The sequence below is a fragment of the Apis cerana genome, linkage group LG1, assembly GCF_029169275.1.
Source record: "Apis cerana isolate GH-2021 linkage group LG1, AcerK_1.0, whole genome shotgun sequence".
NCBI classification, from domain to species: domain Eukaryota; kingdom Metazoa; phylum Arthropoda; class Insecta; order Hymenoptera; family Apidae; genus Apis; species Apis cerana.
In genome coordinates, this window is record NC_083852.1 from 929,149 (window position 1) to 949,735 (window position 20,587).

General features: G+C 36.6%; 2 protein-coding genes across 6 annotated transcripts in view; one reads left to right on the forward strand and one right to left on the reverse strand.

Moving 5' to 3' along the window:
- The window catches only part of LOC107992749 (breast cancer anti-estrogen resistance protein 1), an 89,074-nt gene extending 73,551 nt beyond the window's left edge, over window positions 1-15,523 (forward strand). The window contains exons 4-9 of the mRNA XM_017048797.3: window positions 9,599-9,725; window positions 11,314-11,614; window positions 13,199-13,551; window positions 13,716-14,008; window positions 14,320-14,676; window positions 14,899-15,523. Coding sequence (XP_016904286.1) covers window positions 9,599-9,725; window positions 11,314-11,614; window positions 13,199-13,551; window positions 13,716-14,008; window positions 14,320-14,676; window positions 14,899-15,186 — 1,719 coding nt within the window. The 3' untranslated portion in view covers window positions 15,187-15,523. The remainder of the gene's footprint in view (window positions 1-9,598; window positions 9,726-11,313; window positions 11,615-13,198; window positions 13,552-13,715; window positions 14,009-14,319; window positions 14,677-14,898) is intronic.
- A 2,692-nt stretch (window positions 15,524-18,215) lies between these two features.
- LOC107992752 (N-alpha-acetyltransferase 11) lies at window positions 18,216-20,519 on the reverse strand. Of its 5 annotated transcripts, none has more exons than XM_017048802.3 (3): window positions 20,381-20,513; window positions 19,979-20,093; window positions 18,216-19,478 (listed from the first exon to the last, which is right to left on the reverse strand). In XM_017048802.3, the coding sequence occupies exon 3, from the start codon at window positions 19,210-19,212 to the stop codon at window positions 18,661-18,663; it is 552 nt and encodes a 183-aa protein (XP_016904291.1). In that variant the 5' UTR covers window positions 19,213-19,478; window positions 19,979-20,093; window positions 20,381-20,513; the 3' UTR covers window positions 18,216-18,660. The 5 variants fall into 5 exon arrangements, with proteins under 5 accessions (XP_016904291.1, XP_061939248.1, XP_016904292.1 ...); XM_062083264.1 differs by having other exon boundaries at window positions 19,872-20,093; XM_017048803.3 differs by lacking the exon at window positions 20,381-20,513 and adding an exon at window positions 20,169-20,302.
- Window positions 20,520-20,587: the final 68 nt, after the last annotated feature.

Here is a 20,587-nt window from a genome sequence, read left to right on the forward strand (position 1 = left end):
CGGAAGTTTTTGACGCGAAAAGAATTCAGTTCTAGGAAATGGATGCTAATTATTATCCTTAATATAAGGAATTTTTCCGATAAATATTGCATTAAAACTTGTTAAATCGTGTATCCATCGATATTAAAACGATCAATTGGAAATTTGATGTAAAAAGGGTTTTAGAATTTAATATTAAAACCTGATCGTGACCGATTTTGAAACGATGGAATGAAAGTTTGAGCTGGAACGATATTGTGGATGTAGAAAGAGTTTAAAATTCAATATCAAAACGGTGTTAAATTCACCAATTTTTAAACCACTGAAAGAATTATTGGAAAAACGTTTACATATAAAGATTTAATTTAGGATTTAAATGGATGCTGAGTTTAAAATTTAAAGAATTTTTTCCTGTTAAACGTTTTGACGAACTTAATCTTTTAATACAATTGAAACAACTTCGAACGGTGAAAACAATTATCTTCCTCCCCTCGCGTGTACCATTCTTTCCCAAGAAGAAGATAAACGAAATCTTGGCTGCCTTTTCCATCCCATTTCTTTCACCGTCTCAAACTTGCTTTATCCTGGTAATCCGGTTCGAATCTATCGGACACATCGAACCGATTCCATAAAACGGATCGGCAAAGTATTATCTTGTTAAGAAACGGGAGAAACGTTTACAGAAAAGAAGTTCCCTCCATCCGTTCCGTTTCCGTTTAAATCAAGATCTGTCGGTTCGTTATCAGTCCCTGGGAATGCAAATAGTTTCGCGCCGCAGCTTGAAAATACCAAATCGACGAAACAGAGAGCGTGAGCTTCTCCATCTTTTCTCCATCGTTCTCCGCGAAAAAGAATTTCTCAACGAATGGAAGTAATTCCAACAGAGAAATACGAATATATATCCCGGATATAACAGGATACTTGAAATAGGAAGTATATAATAAATATTTGCATAAGAATATTCCCTTAAACGTGTTAGATAATTCGATTCGAATATATAATAATTCTAATATATTGAATAAAATATTATTTCAAATGTTTATATAATAATTCTAATAGAGTAAATAAAATATTATTTCAAATATTTCTTTTTAACTTTACAATCACGTTATTCATTCTGTGTATATAATAATTCTAATACTGAATAAAATATTATTTCAAATATTTCTTTTTAACCTTACAATCCTATTATATACTCTGTATATATAATAATTCTAATACACTGAATAAAATATTATTTCAAACATTTCTTTTTAATATTACGTAATATACTCTGGAATTTCTTTAAAAGAAACAACTTAAAGTCTTTGCCGAAGAGAAGCTCATCTCCTTCACTTTTCCATTCAGTTCGCGTTGTTTCTTCTTCTTTTTTTTCCTTCTACCTTTTCTCGAGAATCGAAATGGCGGGAAAATGGGATAATTGAAGATCGAAACCTGAACGGTGACATCACTCTTGACTCGTTCTTGATCCCTAAGAGAGTAAATAGAGAAGAGTAACCAGTCAGAAAATACGGGAAGAAGAGCTGAGATAATTATAGAGCTTGCTCATCGCATATTAATCGGAGGATAATTAATGATCGCATGGAACAAGTCGATCAAGCGTGTAAATTTAGATAATTTTTTAATCGTTCGAACGAGTGCGCTCTTGTCGTCCCGAGTTTATTGATCGTCGATGATACTCGTTGATTAACTTTATCGATTTTTGTTGGAAGAAATTTCTTTTCGATGAGAAAACGATCTTGACTCCTTTCTTTTATTTTCGATCATCGAGTTCAACGATTCGTTAATAATTGTACTGACCTTGAATTCGAAATCAGTTGTACAGGATATTTTAAGTATATACGCTTTTGTAAAAATATCATTTCAAAATGATATGAAAAAGTTTAAAAAAAACCTTTGACTCTGAGAAACCACTTCACGAGTAAATTCTCAGAGAAGTTTGAAAAAACTTTTTACATGGAACGATATACGTATTATTGATACACGTGTATATATGGTAAACTTCGAAATTGGAGAACTTTGTAACCGGGTCGAGAAGTTCTATTACGATATTCAATTATAACGAAACCATAAATTCTTCACGATTTTCGTCCCGTTTCCCCGGCTATTCCTGGAACACTTTCACTCTCTTAAATTATGAACCAACGATGCTCGAAATAACCATAAAAATGATCACTTTCCGCAAAACACTTGCGTGTTTTCCTTTCGTTTAAATACGAGCAACAAGGTCGGTGGAAATTTTCCGAAATGCAGGAAATACTTTGCGGTTATCATTTCTTTCCCTCGACGTATTTGCGTTGCACAAGGTGCGATTCAACTCGTAACAACGATACGTTTCATAAGTTTCGAGACTCGATAACTTTCTCTCGTTCTAAATCTAAATTCACCTCTTCGTCCATTCAACGCTGAAACCAAAAAATAAATACTTTACATATCCGTGGGAAGATAAAATTAAATTACCTCTCTCTTATTGTTTCTCTCGAAAAGGAGAAGAAGAAGAAGAAAATAGCGCTTTTTCCAAACTTCTTCAAATCGTTAAAACTTCTGATCGATGATGTTACAAGTAAAACTAACCTGTCTCACGACGGTCTAAACCCAGCTCACGTTCCCTGTTGGCGGGTGAACAATCCGACGCTTGGCGAATTCTGCTTCGCAATGATAGGAAGAGCCGACATCGAAGGATCAAAAAGCGACGTCGCTATGAACGCTTGGCCTGCACAAGCCAGTTGTGCAACTTTTCCGACACCTCTTGCTGAAAACTCTTCAAGCCAAAAATATCAGGATCGATAGGCCGTGCTTTCGCAGTCTCTATGCGTACTGAAGATCGAGATCAAGAAGCCAGCTTTTGCCCTTTTGCTCTACGCGAGGTTTCCGTCCTCGCTGATTATAGGAATCGAATCCAAGCCCTTCCCCTCCACTCGCTTCTCCACTCGACGTTGCATCTCCCGGACATTGATCTTCCCCCCTCCACGATGCACCCCGTCACCTAATTCCGTGAATCAGGAGGGTGTCGCATCCGGCCCATCGTCGAAAATCAAAGATAATCTCGTTTCGTTGCCTTTGTTCGCACGCACCCTCTTCCTCCCCCAATTTTCGTCTCGAGATCGTCGCGTGAGCCGGGTCCTAATCAGATTGGCCGAGGCACGACTCTTCTGCGAGTCACGTTCCATCCACGAGACGGGGAGCTTCGAATGATCGAATTTGCAATCAGCCTAACGTCGAATGCATCCAATTCGTTGTTCCCGTTCGGCTCGACGGGGATCAACTTCGATGTACGCGTTCCGTGTAAATCGAATCGAATGGAAAAGCTTCGTTTCGTTTCGTTTGGGGGTGTATTTTTTTTTTTTTTTTTAGAGATCTGCCTTTCTTAAACATGTGATCAATCAAATCGAAAAAGGATTTTCTTTCGATACGATCTTTCCTTTTTTTAAAATTAATCGATTAATCCAATGCTGAAATTTCGTGTCGTAGATCTTTTTTTGAAAATGTAATCGATTCGTGTAGATCAAATGCGTAAATTTTGTTTCGTGAATATGTTCTTTTTTTTTTTAAATTAATCGAATCTAATGTAGAAATTTCGTAGATCTTTTTTTGAAAATGTAATCAATTTGTGTAGATCCTATACGTAGATTTTCTTTCGATACGTTCTTTTTTTGAAAATATAATCAACTCGTATAGATCAAATCCAATGGGTAGATTTTGTTTCGTGGATACGTTCTTTTTCTTTTTAAATTAATCGAATCCAATGCGAAAATGAAATTTCGTAGACCTTTTTTTGAAAATGTAATCAATTTGTGTAGATCCTATACGTAGATTTTCTTTCGATACGTTTTTTTTTTGAAAATATCAAAAATATAATAAAATATAATAATATAAATATAATATAATATAATAATAAATATAATAAAATATAATCAATTCGTGTAGATCAAATCCAATGCGTAGATTTTGTTTCGTGGATACGTTCTTTTTTTTTTAAATTAATCGAATCCAATGCAAAAATGTTTCGTTCCGTAGATCTTTTTTTAAAAATGTAATCAACCGATGTAGATCCAATGCGTGAACTTTTTTTCTTTTTCTAAAATTAATCGACTTCAATGTATGCTCGTGTAAATCAATGCGTAGATTTTCTTTTATGGATATATTCTTTCATACATCTTTTTTTCTTTAAAATTAATCAGCTTCAACGTGTACTCATGTAAATCAAATCCAATGCAATAACTTCTTTTCTTAAAAATCGATCAAACTTTAATGTATACTATAAATCAAATTCATCCGATCTTCTTTTTTCACAAATCGATCAACTTCAATATTGCAAATCAATGCGTAGACTTCCTTTTACGGATATATTCTTTCGTGCATCTTTTTTTTTTTAAAAATTAATCAGCTTCAATGTGTAAATACTCACGTAAATCAAACCCAATAGCTTCTTTTCTTAAAAATCGATCGTATAAATCAAATTAAACGAAGATTTCTTCCGATCTTCTTTTCTTACAAATCGATCAACTTCAATACTGCAAATCAATGCGTAGACTTCCTCTTATTCTTTCGTGGATCATTTTCTTTCTTTAAAATCAATCAATTTCAACGTACACTCGTAATATATATAAATGAGATCAAATGCAAAAACTTCTTTCCTAAAAAATCAATCAAACTTTAACTCTACTAATCTCTATAAACCTATAAATCAAATCCAATGAAGATTTCATCTCTTCCCCTTAAAAATCGAACACTTTAATAAAATCAAACGCACAAGCCTCTCATTTCCATTTGTCCACGTTTCCTTCTCCTCTCCTTAAATTAATCGTTGCAGCTAAATGTTAAGCCTCTCCCCTCCCTCCCCCCTCCCTCCATGGCTAATGGATATTTATTCGCAATGAGGTCGATGAATCCTGCTAGGATTTTCAGCTCATCATCGTTTATCGAGGCAGGATCAACGATACGGTGGCGTGTGTACGAGAGAGAGAGAGAGAGAGAGGCCACGAAACGAGGCTTTTCAGCCTCCATTGTTGTATTACGTCGTCTGGTTCGACGAGGCAGGCGAATCGGGCAGATCCTCGAGTGCCACTTTATCTATTTGCATGTTCAATTTCGTTCTTTGACGACAACCGCGACAGACGCGACAGAACGGCCATTGTTCTCGAGAACGTGACGATTCGATCGTGCATGTAAACGCGCACTTGGCGTATATATATTATAAACGTAGGCGCGATGATCGAGAGAGGCTTGCTTCCCCGTGAAGATCGATCGAGAATCGAGGAGAATCTATTGTAGAATTTTGATATCATAGATTTTTAACAGGTTCAACGCGAGAGAACAATTATTTAATTTATCGAGCGAATCATTCGAAGAAACAGAGAACAGAGGCAATGCAATTTAGAAGAAGAATTAATAATATGGATAATTAAATGTAGAGGGGGAAATTTCGTATTAAATTTATCATGCAAGTGAACGTTTTCATCGACATCCGGTTTTAAAATCGCGCGTTACCTTTGTTGTTTATTCATTAGTAGAAGTAGTAGTGTTCCCGCTTAACCGTTCGTTCGGTCGAATAGCGTTAAGCGATGATTAACGCGAAAAGTAATCAAGCACACGTGACGCGACGTTGAAAGTACACTCGTGAAATTGATTAAAAGATTTCTAAAATAGCGTGTTTCTCGAATATCGCAGTGAAACGTTTAAAAAATTAATAAAGGAACAGAAACCTGCGAAAACTGTTATTAATTAAGTTCACATAATAAATCGTGTAGAAAATTCTATATATATATATAACCATCGCCATATATATAAAAACCAACTCTCTAATCCCACTCCACCACGATCCAATTATTCCACTCGCTCGCTAATCGATATGACGGCGATAGACGAATCTTAGGCGCTCCTTCTCGACCCCGTTATTTCAAGCAAACCGGCCTCTCCTCCGCCCGAGCGTCTTCGATCAGTCCGAGAAGAGAGGGGGGACGCGACAGTGTCGGTCGCTTAAACATCCTGGCGTAGAAATATCGAGGGGAATCTGGGTCAGTCCTTATCGTCAGCGCCAACCCTCGAAATAACGGGCTGCCACACCCCTTTCGCCGGAACATCCCCCGGCTAAAACTCCCGGGGTAGAGGGAGAAGGGGGAAGACTCGTCATCATCGATAAACCGTGATCGAGCCACCGACCGCAAATCATTTCGGCCCCATTTCGTTCACCGATCACGCCTGATCGTTGCCATGGCGATATACGACGTACATACGTACGTACGTTGCCTCTCGAAACCGAACTGAAAAAAGGCTATAAAGATAAAACATACATACACATACACACGCGCATACCGGTGTCGAGTTTCGAAAGCCAGTTTTTTCCTTTGTTTGGTTTAAGATACTTTTGCGCTTCGATCTTTAGAAGAGAAAATACTCCCGCGGTATATAAATAACAACTTACAATTAATATGAAAAATTATTGTCCGTTGAATTCTCGATTTTAGGAGGAGGTTTCGTTGTTCGCTTATTTCGTTTTCACGAGCAATTTTATCTATCTCGTGGGGAAAGAGTGAAAAAGTTATTCGTTCTTCTTTTTCTTGTTTCTTTATTTACCCGACGAAATTGATATAGCATGCAGGAACGAGGATAAGGCGCAGTTGTCACGCGGTTCGTAAACCATGGATAGAGGGAAGAAGAAAAAGTGTAGCACGCTTACGTGTATAACGCAAGGGTTGAAGAGGCTCTATTATTGTAAAGCAGCGGACGATGAGCCCAGAAATTGCGCTCCAGAGAGATGCATTCCTCTCTACCTGCCCTCCCTTCCCCCTCCACCCACCTCCCCGTCCCTCTCATTTCACCCTCTCTTTCACTCGCGTTTTATCGACAAAATTGCATTTTCCCTTGGTTCAGCATCGCTGCCCGCCGGCCGATACGAACGTGCACAAACACAACCTACAAGCGCAACTAGATAAATCGATCGTTTCGAAGAGATCAAAGATTTCCAACTTATTCGTTAAACGTCTTTCGATATTTCTTCGAATTTCAACCGTTTATTTGATTCTGTCTCGATACGAAAAATGTTCCACTCCATGGAACATCCTGCTTACTTTCACGTGCGCTCGCGGCTTCGAACGAACTGTCGTGGAAGAATAATTCGAATGCGCCGCATGAATGATGGTTCGAACGATGTGTTATTAACTGGACAAAATTCATTTTCAATGAAACAAAATAATTGTTTCGATGTAACTATACGTTAAAATTTTAAAAGCCTCTTTCATTTCAATAGTTGGAGAAATATTCCGTAAATTTATCGAGAATTTCGATTTTATAACGTCTCGAAACGTCTTTATAACGTCTATTTTAATTTTAATCGTTATAAATTATCGATAAGTTCTTTTAAACTTAAAGTTAAGTAATTAGAAATTCACACGATGCGTACGAAAACTAGGACTTATAGGAACTTTCTATTTTTTTTTATTCGATTCGCAAAACTTTGCAAAACTATATTAGAAGTAATCCAGCCAATTCTATCTATTATTTATTTATTATATTTTGAAGAAATAAGCAATAATAATATTCCTAATATGCGGTATGTCTTCTTACATTTCATTCTTTTCATTTTATAATTTTCAAAATGTCTGTTTATAGCCATATCTGACCCGTATTTATCGGATAATTTATAGAATGGGAGTGTCGAGGACATCCTTTTCTTAAAATACCATTTCTCGAGTTCCAGTTTATTATATGTTCGTCAAATTCGAAGCGCTTTCTAAGTTAATTGCTACAACTTTTTTCCTACATCTGCCACGCAGTTATTTTGCGCGGTTACTAAGGTTACTTCGAATCACAAATATTTATATATATATATATTTTTCATTATCACGTACTTTCTTTTTTATTATTTCCATATTAATCAATATTAATTTTCTTTTTATAAATTATGACAAAAAGAAGCGGTATCTCATCCTTGCCTGGACACGAACTTCCATTTAAGATCCAACGTAACCAATCTCCGTTCTTATATAGGATATTATCCTCGAGTCTTCTCAACGACGTAGCAAACTATTGTCACGCTGTAATTGCGATCAGATCAGATGTAATTTCCAATTTGAAAGTTGTCGAGGAATGGGATCAATTAAATTGATTCTTTATACAAATTATATAAATATAATCACGTAAAAAAATGAGATTAGCTAGTAGGTAGAATTTGTGGAAATGAATTGGGATTAAGTATATTTAATAGATCCATTAATGGAAATCGTTCGAGCGTCGAGTATTCGTCGGTGAGGTATTTAAAAATAGATAAGATAAGATAAAGTTGAAAATTATTTCTATATTGCCGCGTGTATATTCGTTTCGATAAAAAATCGATCGAGTAAAAACCTCCGCGCGGTTGGAATTTATCCGTTTAAGCTTAAATTTTTACAGACCGGCGATCCATAAAGCCGGAGTTCGTAAAATTGTCGACATTAATCTGTGCCGCCTATAAACGTGCGCACCGTGAAATCCTTTTAAATGCGCGCAGCCAGAATGAAAACGTTAATTGAAACGTCAAGTAATATACAATTAAAAACTAGATTCGATCCCCAAGAACGAAGAATCAAATTCGATTTGCTATTTCTAATTTTCGAAGTCATCTTCCATATATATATACATTCTATATCTCTAAGCATACGAGAAACGCGTTGGAAAAGTTAATCGCAGAGAAAATTTTTAAAAGAGCGTTCTAAAACAACGACTGATCAATATTTTATTATATATTTTCTCATTTTAATTCTTTCTCGTGAGATGCTTTTCTTTGTTTATTTTTTCTTTTTTTTCGAAGAAGAGTCGAGAGTCTCGGATTCGTTTCGCGGGGAAACTCAATTAAACAGAGTATTGCAATTAAGCTCTCGAACGGAGGGGGAGAAAAAGTTGAAGAAACCTCGTCGGGCCCCTGTTCGAAAATCGAGGGAAGGGCTATTGGCATTCGCCTCGATAAATTCATTGGCGACTCGCTCTCCAGATTTCTCTCCTTTAAATCTATCTGAAAATAAAATCCACCCGCGACAAATTTCCTCTTTTAAACTTCTGGAAAGACAATTTTTCTAGACGATCTTTCTTTTCCTTCTTAATTCTCTCTCGAGATTCAAGATTCTCTTGCGGCGACGTTGAATTATACATCTCCACGATCGAGATTCGTTTGGAGTTTTATATCTCGTGATATGCGATATCTTATCGAATCTTTTTTTTTTTTTTAATTATCGACGATAAATTCGTTCGATACGTGATTTATACGCGTGAAAATTCATGATTCACTGACGAGGGTTAACCACGATGCATTATTGATAAAGTTCTGATTTGGCGTCATTCATCAACACGATATTCACAGCTCATCGATTAATTAAGGTTTAATGGACCGAATCTATTTGGAGGACGCATGGAATTTTCGTAGCGATCAGAATAATGCAAACCTTCTCAAATTACAGATTTTTAATCGAACCGATTCATCTCGCGATTAATATGAATATTATCGATAAAAATTCGCGAAAAAGTTCAAGTTAAAAGTAACGATGAACAAATATACTTTTAATCCGTAATAATTTTTTTTCGCTTCGCTATATTAATTTTCGAGCGAATTCGTTAACGAATAATTCGATAAATAATTTTTGCGCAGGTGGTGACGCCACAGAAATGCGGCGACGTGTACCTTTACGATCTTCCAGCGAGCCGAGGAAGTCCTGCTCCACCCTCCAGGCACGATTCACCCTTGAACTCGAATAACGAGCATTTACACAACTCAGGTGCGTAGCAACCCCTCGTTTTGTTCCGCTAACGACGTAACAGCTTAAATACAAATTCCTCAAAGTAGAAACGTATTTCTGAAACGAAAATATTCCTCGAAAAAATATCCTCTTTTAAGAAACGTTCGACTACCATTCGTTCCTTTCCTTCGTTTATTAAAATAAAGTAATCATTAATCATTGTAGAATCAGAGACCCGTTAACACTTTCGATCGAGACTTTTAAACATCTCGTTTAAATGCGATTATTCCGTTGAAACTTCCTCTTGCGCGCGCATGCGCAGAAAGAACGCAATTGGTAATTGACGAAGCATGCGAGCGAAAACGAGATTCTGCAACGAAGAGAAGACGGATATATAGACGAAAATACGTCTTGCTGGGTAAATATACGGATATATTTAATATCCCGTTTCGATATCGATATCTCGTTTCGGATAAATAACAAACATATATACCCATCCTCTTTTCGTTGCAGAATCCTTTTCGCTCGCCGTACGTTTCGTTAATTATTTTTCCTGCGCATGCGCGCGCAAGAGGATCTACTTTATTCTCGCGTAAGAAATCCAAACGTGCAACGTCTCGTAAGACGCCCTCTCCCTTTCTTTCGACAAAGCAATCATATTAATCGGTACTAATCCGGTTGTTATTTTACTTTTGTTTATTGGACGTTCGATTGGAAAAGAAGATATTTCTATAGAAAGCAAGCTTTATTGAGAATCGATATTTCCTCGAATGGGCCGAACCTCCCGGAATCCTTTCATTAAAAACGAATTGTTATTTCCATCTCCATTCAAAAACCAACAAAGGATCGTGAATATACATGCGGTCTTACAATATTTGCAATAAAAAACTTTCCACGCGCGCCCGTCTCGATATTATCGGCAGATCAATAATAAAACGTTGGTTGGAAAAATTTTTATTGTCCATTTGCGTAAGATGTATTGTGCGCCGGGTTATAATTCATAAGGTTGCGTTTCGAGAAAGTTGAATAAAAATTGCTGTTCACACAATTGTTCGAAAGAGAATGCTGGTATTTTTTTTTCCCTTTTTCTTTTCTTCCCCCCTCCACGTATGTTCCATCTTAACTAAAAATCTTAAGGAACTGAGATTCGAATTCTCTCGTAACGACAACAAATCAAAAAAAAACGACAATCGATTCAATTATTATCGACTATTAGAAACAATTTACAATACCGTATCGATTTATTTGCCGATCGAGATACCATTGTTCATTCGGTCGGTGAATTTTTCTTAAAAGGAAAATAAAAGGTGGAACGGGGTCAGTCGGTCGATAGGAGAACCGTGACAGGATCGGCAATCTCTCGTCTAAAGATCGGGTCGAGGCTCGGCAAGATAACTTGGTAATTTCCTATCCAAATGCCTCTCTCCCCTCAACGTACACGCGCGTCGATTCTTAAAAGGAGGGCCATTTTTTCCAAAATCGTTCAAGAGCCGCTTATAAACGAGATATCCACACGATGCTTCCTTATAAACGTGGATATATTGGAAATATTAATATCCTCCATTTTATCCTATCCTTTAAACAACCGTGGAGAACTCGTTACGAAGATTTACGTATATCTGCGCAGGCCGATACACGACGAGCAGCAGGAATTCCGTGGACAACGGTGGCGACGTGAGCGATTGTTACGACGTGCCACCACGAGCCATCCCCGTGATTCCATCGCCTGCGAGCAGCCCGAGCCCTGCGCCTTCGTGCTACGACATCCCAAGGCCGCCTACCTCCTGCACGCCGATCTCGAACTGCTCAGGAGGATCGGGCGTGACGCCTCTCGATTGCTACGACGTGCCCAGGCCGCTGCAACCCCTCACCCCAAGCAGCTCGGCGTCCAGTCTCACCAACGATGGATCCCTCAGCGGATCGAACAGGTACGAGAACTGCGTTCATTTCGTCGGCATTTCTAACGGGGATAAAACGTTCGATGGGGGGGATTTAACGAGTGTATGCGATGATCCGGTTTGTGGACGTGTCGTTTGTAACGTCGTCTCGATAACAGAGTCGTTTTCTCGTGATATTTTTCTCGCATCTTTGCGCCGAAGACCGATCGATTATTCTTTTCCTTCTGTTCGTTCGAATAAGGCACATCGAGACCGATTATACCGACCGTGGGTAACAATTCGGTGTAAATTTGTTAAAAACGTATACGCGGCAGATATCGTATGTGCCTTTGCAAACACGTGTAATAACTGCAAACAAAATATTTTTACTAATTACTATCGGAAACGAAGAGAGAAAAAAAGAGAGGAATTGTTTATCGTTGAACGGAAATACGATTTTCGCCAACGTTACGAAACATCGAAATAAAACTACGATTAAATTACCATCTCCGTGAAAATTATTCAAGCGTTAAATTTCACAGGGGAGTATAAATCAACGGTACACGTTTCAACGTTAAATACCAGACGCGAGCCGCGTTACCTTTATATTTAGCATTTCACCTCTTCTGTATAATCACGAGCTACGCTTTAGGAACTCTAAAATTCTTTCCTCGTAACTGGCCATTTTATTAACGGTCAATGCAATTGAAATTAAACCGTGTACCGTGTAGCTTTTGATGTTTTGGTATTTCGTCAAGGCAATTTCGTTTTTGTTTGCGGTAACTATCAGCCGTGAACGTTCGAGGCGTCAACATCGAGTACGTTGAACTTTATACGCATTAGCCAGCGTAACGAGACAAGCGGCTGCTAGGAAGTGATTTATTTCTAGAGCTTGAACTTAAATACCGGACCTGTGCCAAAACAGCGGTCATTCCTACCGCACAGTTTCGGAGAAATCCCAACTCCGTTTACGGTTCGAAATAAGAGAACGACGGTTTTTTCCCATGATTTCGAATCAGCATGGAATATGACGGATGAAACGATCGTAATATCGCGTGAAGAACAACGAGGGAATTATTTAATATAAACTTAGGTACGTTACGACGCTTATTTGTTATTTTTATATAACGATGTTGGCGTGGTGAGTTTCTAGCTTGTAAAATATTTTACTTTACTCTAATGCGTCGCCATCTGCTCGCTCGAGCGTGAAACGTTTTTTGCCATCGTTTTGTCAGCCGATGCTCTCGCGAAACAAAGAAAAAGAACTCGGGTGAATTTTATCGCTTGAAAAACCTGACCGTTCCAACCAGCCATCCAAACCCTATTTCCATTCGGTTTCAACTCGTTTCAAAGTTTTCCATTCGTTTAACCATTAGAGGGGCCGTCCTGACCACCGAGCGCTATTAATCAACGCCAACGAAAGGGAAGCTGGAGTAGAAATAATAGTTCCACCTAAAATATTTCGCGCAATTAGCGGATAGATTTAAAACGAACGAATGTTCACGATCGAGTAATAATTCTCTGCGATTGTAATGTAACCCAAGAATGCTCAGAATATAGCGATGCTCGTGAACAAGTGAAACGTACGGTACGGTGAGCACAGATTACGCTAACAAAAGGCGATTTCCGTTTCAGATCCAGCTTGGCTGCTCCGGATTACGATGTACCTAGATCGCGTCTTCCAGCATCCTCGTTACCGTCCCGACACAACACGCCCGTGCCCAAAACACCGACACCTCCACCCCCGCCGCAAACCCAGCAGATCTACGACGTTCCAGTCAGCAAGGAGCTTCCTCTGGAGCTGGACTCCGCTTTGGAAGGTCTACAAAGGCTGCAGAGCGAGGCGTCCGCCGCGATAGCCAGGCTATTAGGCTTCGTCAGCCCCGTATGGAGAACGCCTCAGCGATTAGACGCCACGTTGATGGATCTTAGGCTCGCCGCCCTCAGACTCAGAACGTCTTTGCACGATCTGGCCGAATTTGCCGAAGGTAATCCCAAATAGATCCTCTCTCAATAATAATTCTCGAATAAAACAATTAATTAGATTCTATAAATTTCATCTTAGAAAAATATTTTTCTAAACATACGAAACCTGGCCTGAACCTCCCGATATCGTGAAGCAATATCATTGTTCTCATTCCCTTGGATTTAGGCACGCTTGGGAATGCGGGGAAGGCGCCGGACAAGGGATTGGCCACGAAACTGCGGCCGCTGGTCAAGGCTCTCCGCGACTCCGACAAGCTCGTGCAGGAAGCGGCCACCGAGCTCGACGCGATGGAATGGGACGCGACCAAGCTGTGTCGCGGGGGCGGCGATACCCCGACGCCGACCAACGGCCCGCCTTCCACCATTTTGCCACCGGCGCAACCGGATCCGCTCGATCAGCTGATCGCGTGCGCCCGGGCACTCACGGAAGACGTTCGTCAGGTCGCCAGTTTCATTCAGGTGAACGGAACCACGCTTCCTAGCTCGCCACAATTGAGAAAAAGGGGCCAACCTACCTTTCATTCCGACCCTTTTATTCCTTCATATATACACATACATATATATATATATATATATTCGTTCATGTGTATATAAATTCATCTGAGAGCGAATTTACTAGCTTTTCAGATCATCGTGAAAACAGTATGAATTTATTTACCGTAATTTCGCGATCCCCTTAAAAATTATTATTTTATTTTTTCCGTCGTACCAAGTAGTTTAATCTGTTAATTCTTTTCCTCGATAAATAATATCACGATGAAATTCGACAGGGTAACTCGACGCTTCTGTTCAAACGGTCGTCGATCATCTCTACCGGTAGCAGCAACAACAGCGGGGCAGGGGAGGATTACGATTACGTGAATCTGGACTCGAGGGAGGTGGTAGCGAAGCAACGCGAGGAGGTGAGGGCGTCCCTGCCCCAGGAGCTTCGCAGCAATTACGATCTGCTGGTGTCCGAGTCGGACAATGCCACGATTCAAATGCCACCCACGACACCGACACCCATGGACCCAAACGACAAACAATTGTTGGCCTTCTACGCCGCCCAGGTGATCACGCATGGCAATCACCTGACTCACGCGATTGACGCCTTCATGCAGACGGTCGAGCACAACCAACCACCAAAGGCGAGTAAATCCGAATGGCTATTGTAGACCCGCGTGCCGTGCGACGATAACGCTTCCTCGAGTGGTGGTTTAGGGCTATTCAGAGCGGTTGAAATTGGATTTGTAGATAAAGGGATTTATATATAAAGGGATGGATAATTGAAATGTTTGTCTATTTTTTTATCTTTCAAAAATTTCGAATCGAATTAATGAAAAATTGTTTTTCACCGTTTTCGAAAACAGGTATTCCTGGCGCATGGAAAGTTCGTGGTGCTGAGCGCTCATAGATTGGTGCACATCGGTGACACGGTGCACAGAAACGTTATAAGGAACGACGTGAAAACACGCGTGCTGGAATGCGCGAACGCGTTGAACGAAGCCCTGAAACAGACGGTGTCGAAGACGAAACAGGCAGCTCAATTCTTTCCAAGCGTATCCGCCGTTCAAGAAATGGTCGACAGTGTTGTGGACGTCTCTCACTTGGCCAAGGATTTGAAGGTCGCGATAATTAACGGGGCGCAGCAACCTTGAGCATCCAAAGATCAGGTCCTAATCTCTGACATAAACGAGGGGAAAAGGAAGAAAGAGGAACAAATTTGGATATGTACGAGCTGAAAAAGGATTTGCCGTTTTTATTTTGGAAAAGAAGCTACGTTGCGTTGACACCTCTAACAAGTTCCTTGGATTGACTGACAATCCTAATGATCAAACAGTTACTGTCCGTTAGGAACGTATACGAACTGTAGTAGGAATGATAAAAAAAAAAGGAAAAAATTTATGTCATAGACTATGTATTCATTACCGAATTTGGTAGAAAAGAACGGCTCGTCCGTTAGAATATCGCGATGATTAATCATCCAATCAAAAAGAGAGATAATCGTGAAGAAAAAATGAAGAATAAAGTGACTAAATAACGGTAAAAATTACGATTCAAAATTGATAGATTTTTTTCGAATAAAAATTTGATGAATGTAGATTAAAAAAATCCAACTTTTGATTTGGATGATTACAAAGAGATTAGATCTGTGAGAGTAAAAATATGAATTATTGATTGTTAAATCAACTGGACCAGGAAAGAAAACGCCAATTTGCTTTTTCGCTCGACTAGAAATTCGACATTCTTCCCTTTTGTTTGCAATAAAGAGTTCTCGAGGCCTATCGTTACTTAGATATACGCAACTGCCAAAGCCACAGGTATATAGAACGTAAGGGAAAGCTCCTTTAAAATAAGCGTATGTTTCTAATGTACTCGAGAATATAGAGATCGTAGACTTTTCTAGAAAACCATGTAATCGTGTCGTACATTAGCTAGAGGTGTGGAATTAATTAAACGACGTAAAAGATCGATAGTATGTGTAGAATGCGTTCGAAATGATTCTCGAAACGTGTATTGTTTGCTTGAAAACGAGATTTATTTCGAACTTGATACGCAGTTGTCGTTGCCAGCGTGTTAATTATTGTTCTAGGTGTGTATCATGTGACGAAAACTTAAATAAGCAAAATATGAAACATTTTCATTTGCAAGTATGTTTACGATATATTATACTGCAACGAAAATATTGATTAATTTTAACAAGATTTAATAAAATAAAAAAGAAAACGCAATAGCCTAATGTTTCTTGCAAAATGAACTGCAAATGCAACAAAGGATTTTTTTATATATAAGAATACTTCGTAATAGCAATGTTTATGGCATTAACGTTTGTACCGAAAAATTCGAATGCAAAAACACTGTCTTTTTAGAGGCCAATTTTAAACGAATTTTATACAATTTTACCGCCATGGCGCGACTTTTTCGCGTCGCATCTTTTTATGGGCCTTTCAACGTATTTGATCAATCGCAAACGCACAGTAAAGAGACTGCAAAAAAAAGCATCAGATTTGTAAGCCGTTTACAATCATTCCAATAATTTAATTCGATTAAAAGACGTGTTCCCTTTACAGGAGCGATACGAAAATAAGAACTTGGAAACAATATGAAACGCCTTATATACGATAAATTTATCGATTATCGTTGGCTAACGATTATAAAACTCCTATCGATTATAAAACTTTCATTGCGATCGCAGCGTTTCCTTATCGTAGAGGTTAGTTTTAGATTATTCTGACGTACGCTTTAAAACTTTTATAATCGGCAGGATTGCGATTTTTATTAAAAGAAAATACAAATTTAAAAGAATTATATAAGAATTTCTTTTTTAAATTTAATAATTTACATAAACAAATTGTATTCTTCGATTATCCATAAAATTAGTCTTACATTTTATGAAAGGTAATCGACAACCGCAAATTTATAACACAGCTTTAAGATCCATTATATCATTTAAAGTATTTACTTTATCATCTTTCAAAATGCAATTTTTTTTTCTATGTCTTCTTTTTTGGAGAAAAAGAAAAAAAGAAGTCGTTAAAATAAGTTAAGGTATCAAAATGTTAAGGAATAAGTTAAGACGATCATTCAACATTTAGAGAGTATTTACCACGATATAGCTTATAGTTTATTTTTTAGAAATTATATAATTGAAGTATATCTTGTAAACATAAAGTTCGTTTACAAGAATTGTATAATTTATTGGCGGAGTGTTTTTGTAAGATAAAATGCAATTTTCAAATTATTATACTTTACTGTATATTTAGAATTTATACATAGGTGATATCAATAGGTGCTTATCACATTCTTATTGAAAATCATATTCCAATTAATTGCGATTAATTTTGCTATTAGGTGGAATGATTTTTTTTTCTTTTTTATATCAACAAAAAAAAAAAGAAAATGTGAAATGCATGAATTATATATATTGCCTCTGTACTATCATGTCATTTCGTTTGATCGCACATCGTACCTGGAATTTTGTTATATTGAAATAATTTTGCAATCGGAGATTGTTCTTAAAATTCTGAAAACATTTATAAATGAAGTTTTTTATCAGTGAGAATTTCCAATTAGAATTTAAATATTGATGATTTATTAATTTTAATTGATTTAAATTGAGAACTTATATAAATTGCATAAATAATAAACTATTAAAAATTTTTATCAGGTACATTGATTATAAAATTAAAAAATTAATCAATCTATGACTTTCAAATTAGTCCTTTGAACTTGAAAACAGTTACTTCAAGGACATTTAATATGTACATAAGTATATTTATATACATATATATGTATATTATAATTATTCCTATTACGATGTATACACAAATACAGTAATCAACGCAGCAGTGACGAAAGAAATGAAATATTAAAAATTTTTGTGCAATTATAAAACTTTAATTTTTAGGTATTTGATCATACTCAAGAAGGTACACATAAAGTATTTACAAATAGAAAAAATGATTAAAATAATTTTAAATAATACAAATACAAAGATGAGATAATAAATGAATATTGAAAAAGAAAATTTTTCTTTAAAAAGTTATATCATCTTGCATTTGATTTGCTTGGTGAAATCTGGGTGATAATTTTGTATACTGACGCGTTACTTGTATATTATAGTTTCAAAATGATTCAATAAAGATTAATTGAATACAGGTAGAAAATGATAAATCTTTCATCATCATCTCTGTTCATCATCTTTATTATTATATTAAGATTCATAGGTCTTAAATAACATAGTATATCAATTAACTACACGCAATGTTACATTTATTAGAAACTTTTTAACTCAATTTGCATTGAAGTACATACATTATTTAGAAGTCTCTCTCCTATTCCCTGTATAATTATTAACAAGTACATCTTCTTGTAATAACATATAAAACATTTCATATGTCTTAGGTAAGGCTTGAATGAACACAAATATCCTAAATGTTTGCAAAATTTTAATAATGATAATATGTATATTAAACATTCAAGCCATGATGCTTGACTTATCAATATTTCATATATTTTTCGTGAAAATTCATTTATGAAAAATACATATTATATGATTAAATTCAGTATGGAATTAATGATGCAAAAAATCATCAACAACCTAATAATTATAGATGAACATCCCAATCTAACTATGAACGATCACAGCATCTGCCAGTATGTATGTGTGTATTACCATCTTTGTTTGTTTTTTCTTTTGCATTTTTTTCCATGTAAAAGCTGCTAAGATCGCGTTTCATTGCATAAGCATCTTCTCCATCTGCATAATATTTTGGTTCGACTTCTGATACTTCAAATTGCAAACTGCTTGTATATAAATTCAAAGCTGCCCGATTACTTCTACGAACATGTAGAGAAACATATTTTGCTCCAAAACATTCAACCATTGCTCTAGAAGCTTGATTCATAAGTTTCTGAGCAATACCAAGCCTTCTATGAGATCTTTTTACTGCCAAACTTGTGATGTGTCCATGTGGATTATCCTCACAATCTTCTTCCATTTTAGCAAGAACATAGCCCACTATTCTGCCTTTTTCATCCTCTGCTACGTAACTTAATTGTGGCCAAGAAAGAGCATGATACAAATAATATTTCATTTGATAATTTTCTGGTAGACATTGCAGATTACAATGCTGTATATTCAATAAATCATCTGTTGTAGCACAGCGTATATTTATAGACATTTTGATTATTTATAATGTTATGGAATATATAAATGAAAGACAATTTTGCTTTGGTCAATTCTCTTTTTTTGATATATTTTTTCTTATTATTATCACTTTGTTTCAAATTTATAAATGTGATTTTAATCTTTAATCTTTGCGAATTTTTTTCATACGAGATCTACCATTCTTTAAATCATTTACAGGCGAAGATTCACTCATACCACCCAACAGTTCTCGAACAAACCTGAATCTTGAAAGGAAAAACTTCCAAACTAAATACCAACCTGTGAAAAAAGACAAAACAAACCTTTAAGGATAAAAAATCTACTAAAAATTGCACACCTACACTAAACTTCTATTAAGCATAAAGACTACATATAATTTCAATTGTTATTAAAAATTATTTCTAACGAGGATACCGAATTAAAGAATAAATCAAATAATGTAATGAGAATATAATTGATATTACAAATAATAATCATAGAGAATTTTATGTTGATATATATATATATATATATATATATATATATATATATACATATATATATATATTATAAGGAAAAATATAAAATAAAATAGGTTTTAAATTTGTAAAACCTAAATTGACGTCGAGATTATGCATACATGTAATGAAAAAGATTAAGTATGTAAGTATGTAGTCAACTCTCCTACTATACCTTCAACTTCGGAACTATATGACTATTCGACAGGTCGGATAACAATGTTTCGAAACACTCTGCATACCGCGCAGCAATAACGGAACGTTACTATCTGTCGTTCTTACCCAGCAGCACCAGGCCAAATACTATGAGTAGACTCGATATCACGGAGAAGGCTGCTAGGACGATTTCCTGCATTATTAATTCCGTACCTCGATTATCAATATACTAACGAACTTCCTAAAATGACACACACGGGAATAGTGTCATAACCTCTTTATATTTTTTGTTTTTTTAACAAAATATTAAATTCACCACATAAAAAAACACGAATGATAAATTTAGCACCACGTCGAACATAAATTTTAACTGCGTTTTTCGTTCACTAGCAGCACGCCATTTTGAATACGTGATGAAATAGTGTGTATAGGTTATAAATTTTTTTTCCCCCTCCAATTGTGTAAATAAATTTCACAGCGTAATTTAACAAGATATATAATCTTTCAAAAATATATTACGTAACTTACCAAAGTCCAGTAGCTTATATTTCTTACATCGATCAACATCTCACATACAAAAACTTGAAAATAATTAAAATAGACAATCGACTTTTAAATAGCCAACGAATAAAGCCGACAGGAAACAGATATAACCCGCGGTGATATGTGCGCAATCGCACCATTTCCGGAAGAATCAATTAGAGCGGTTTTATTTAAATTTCTAAAAATTTATCG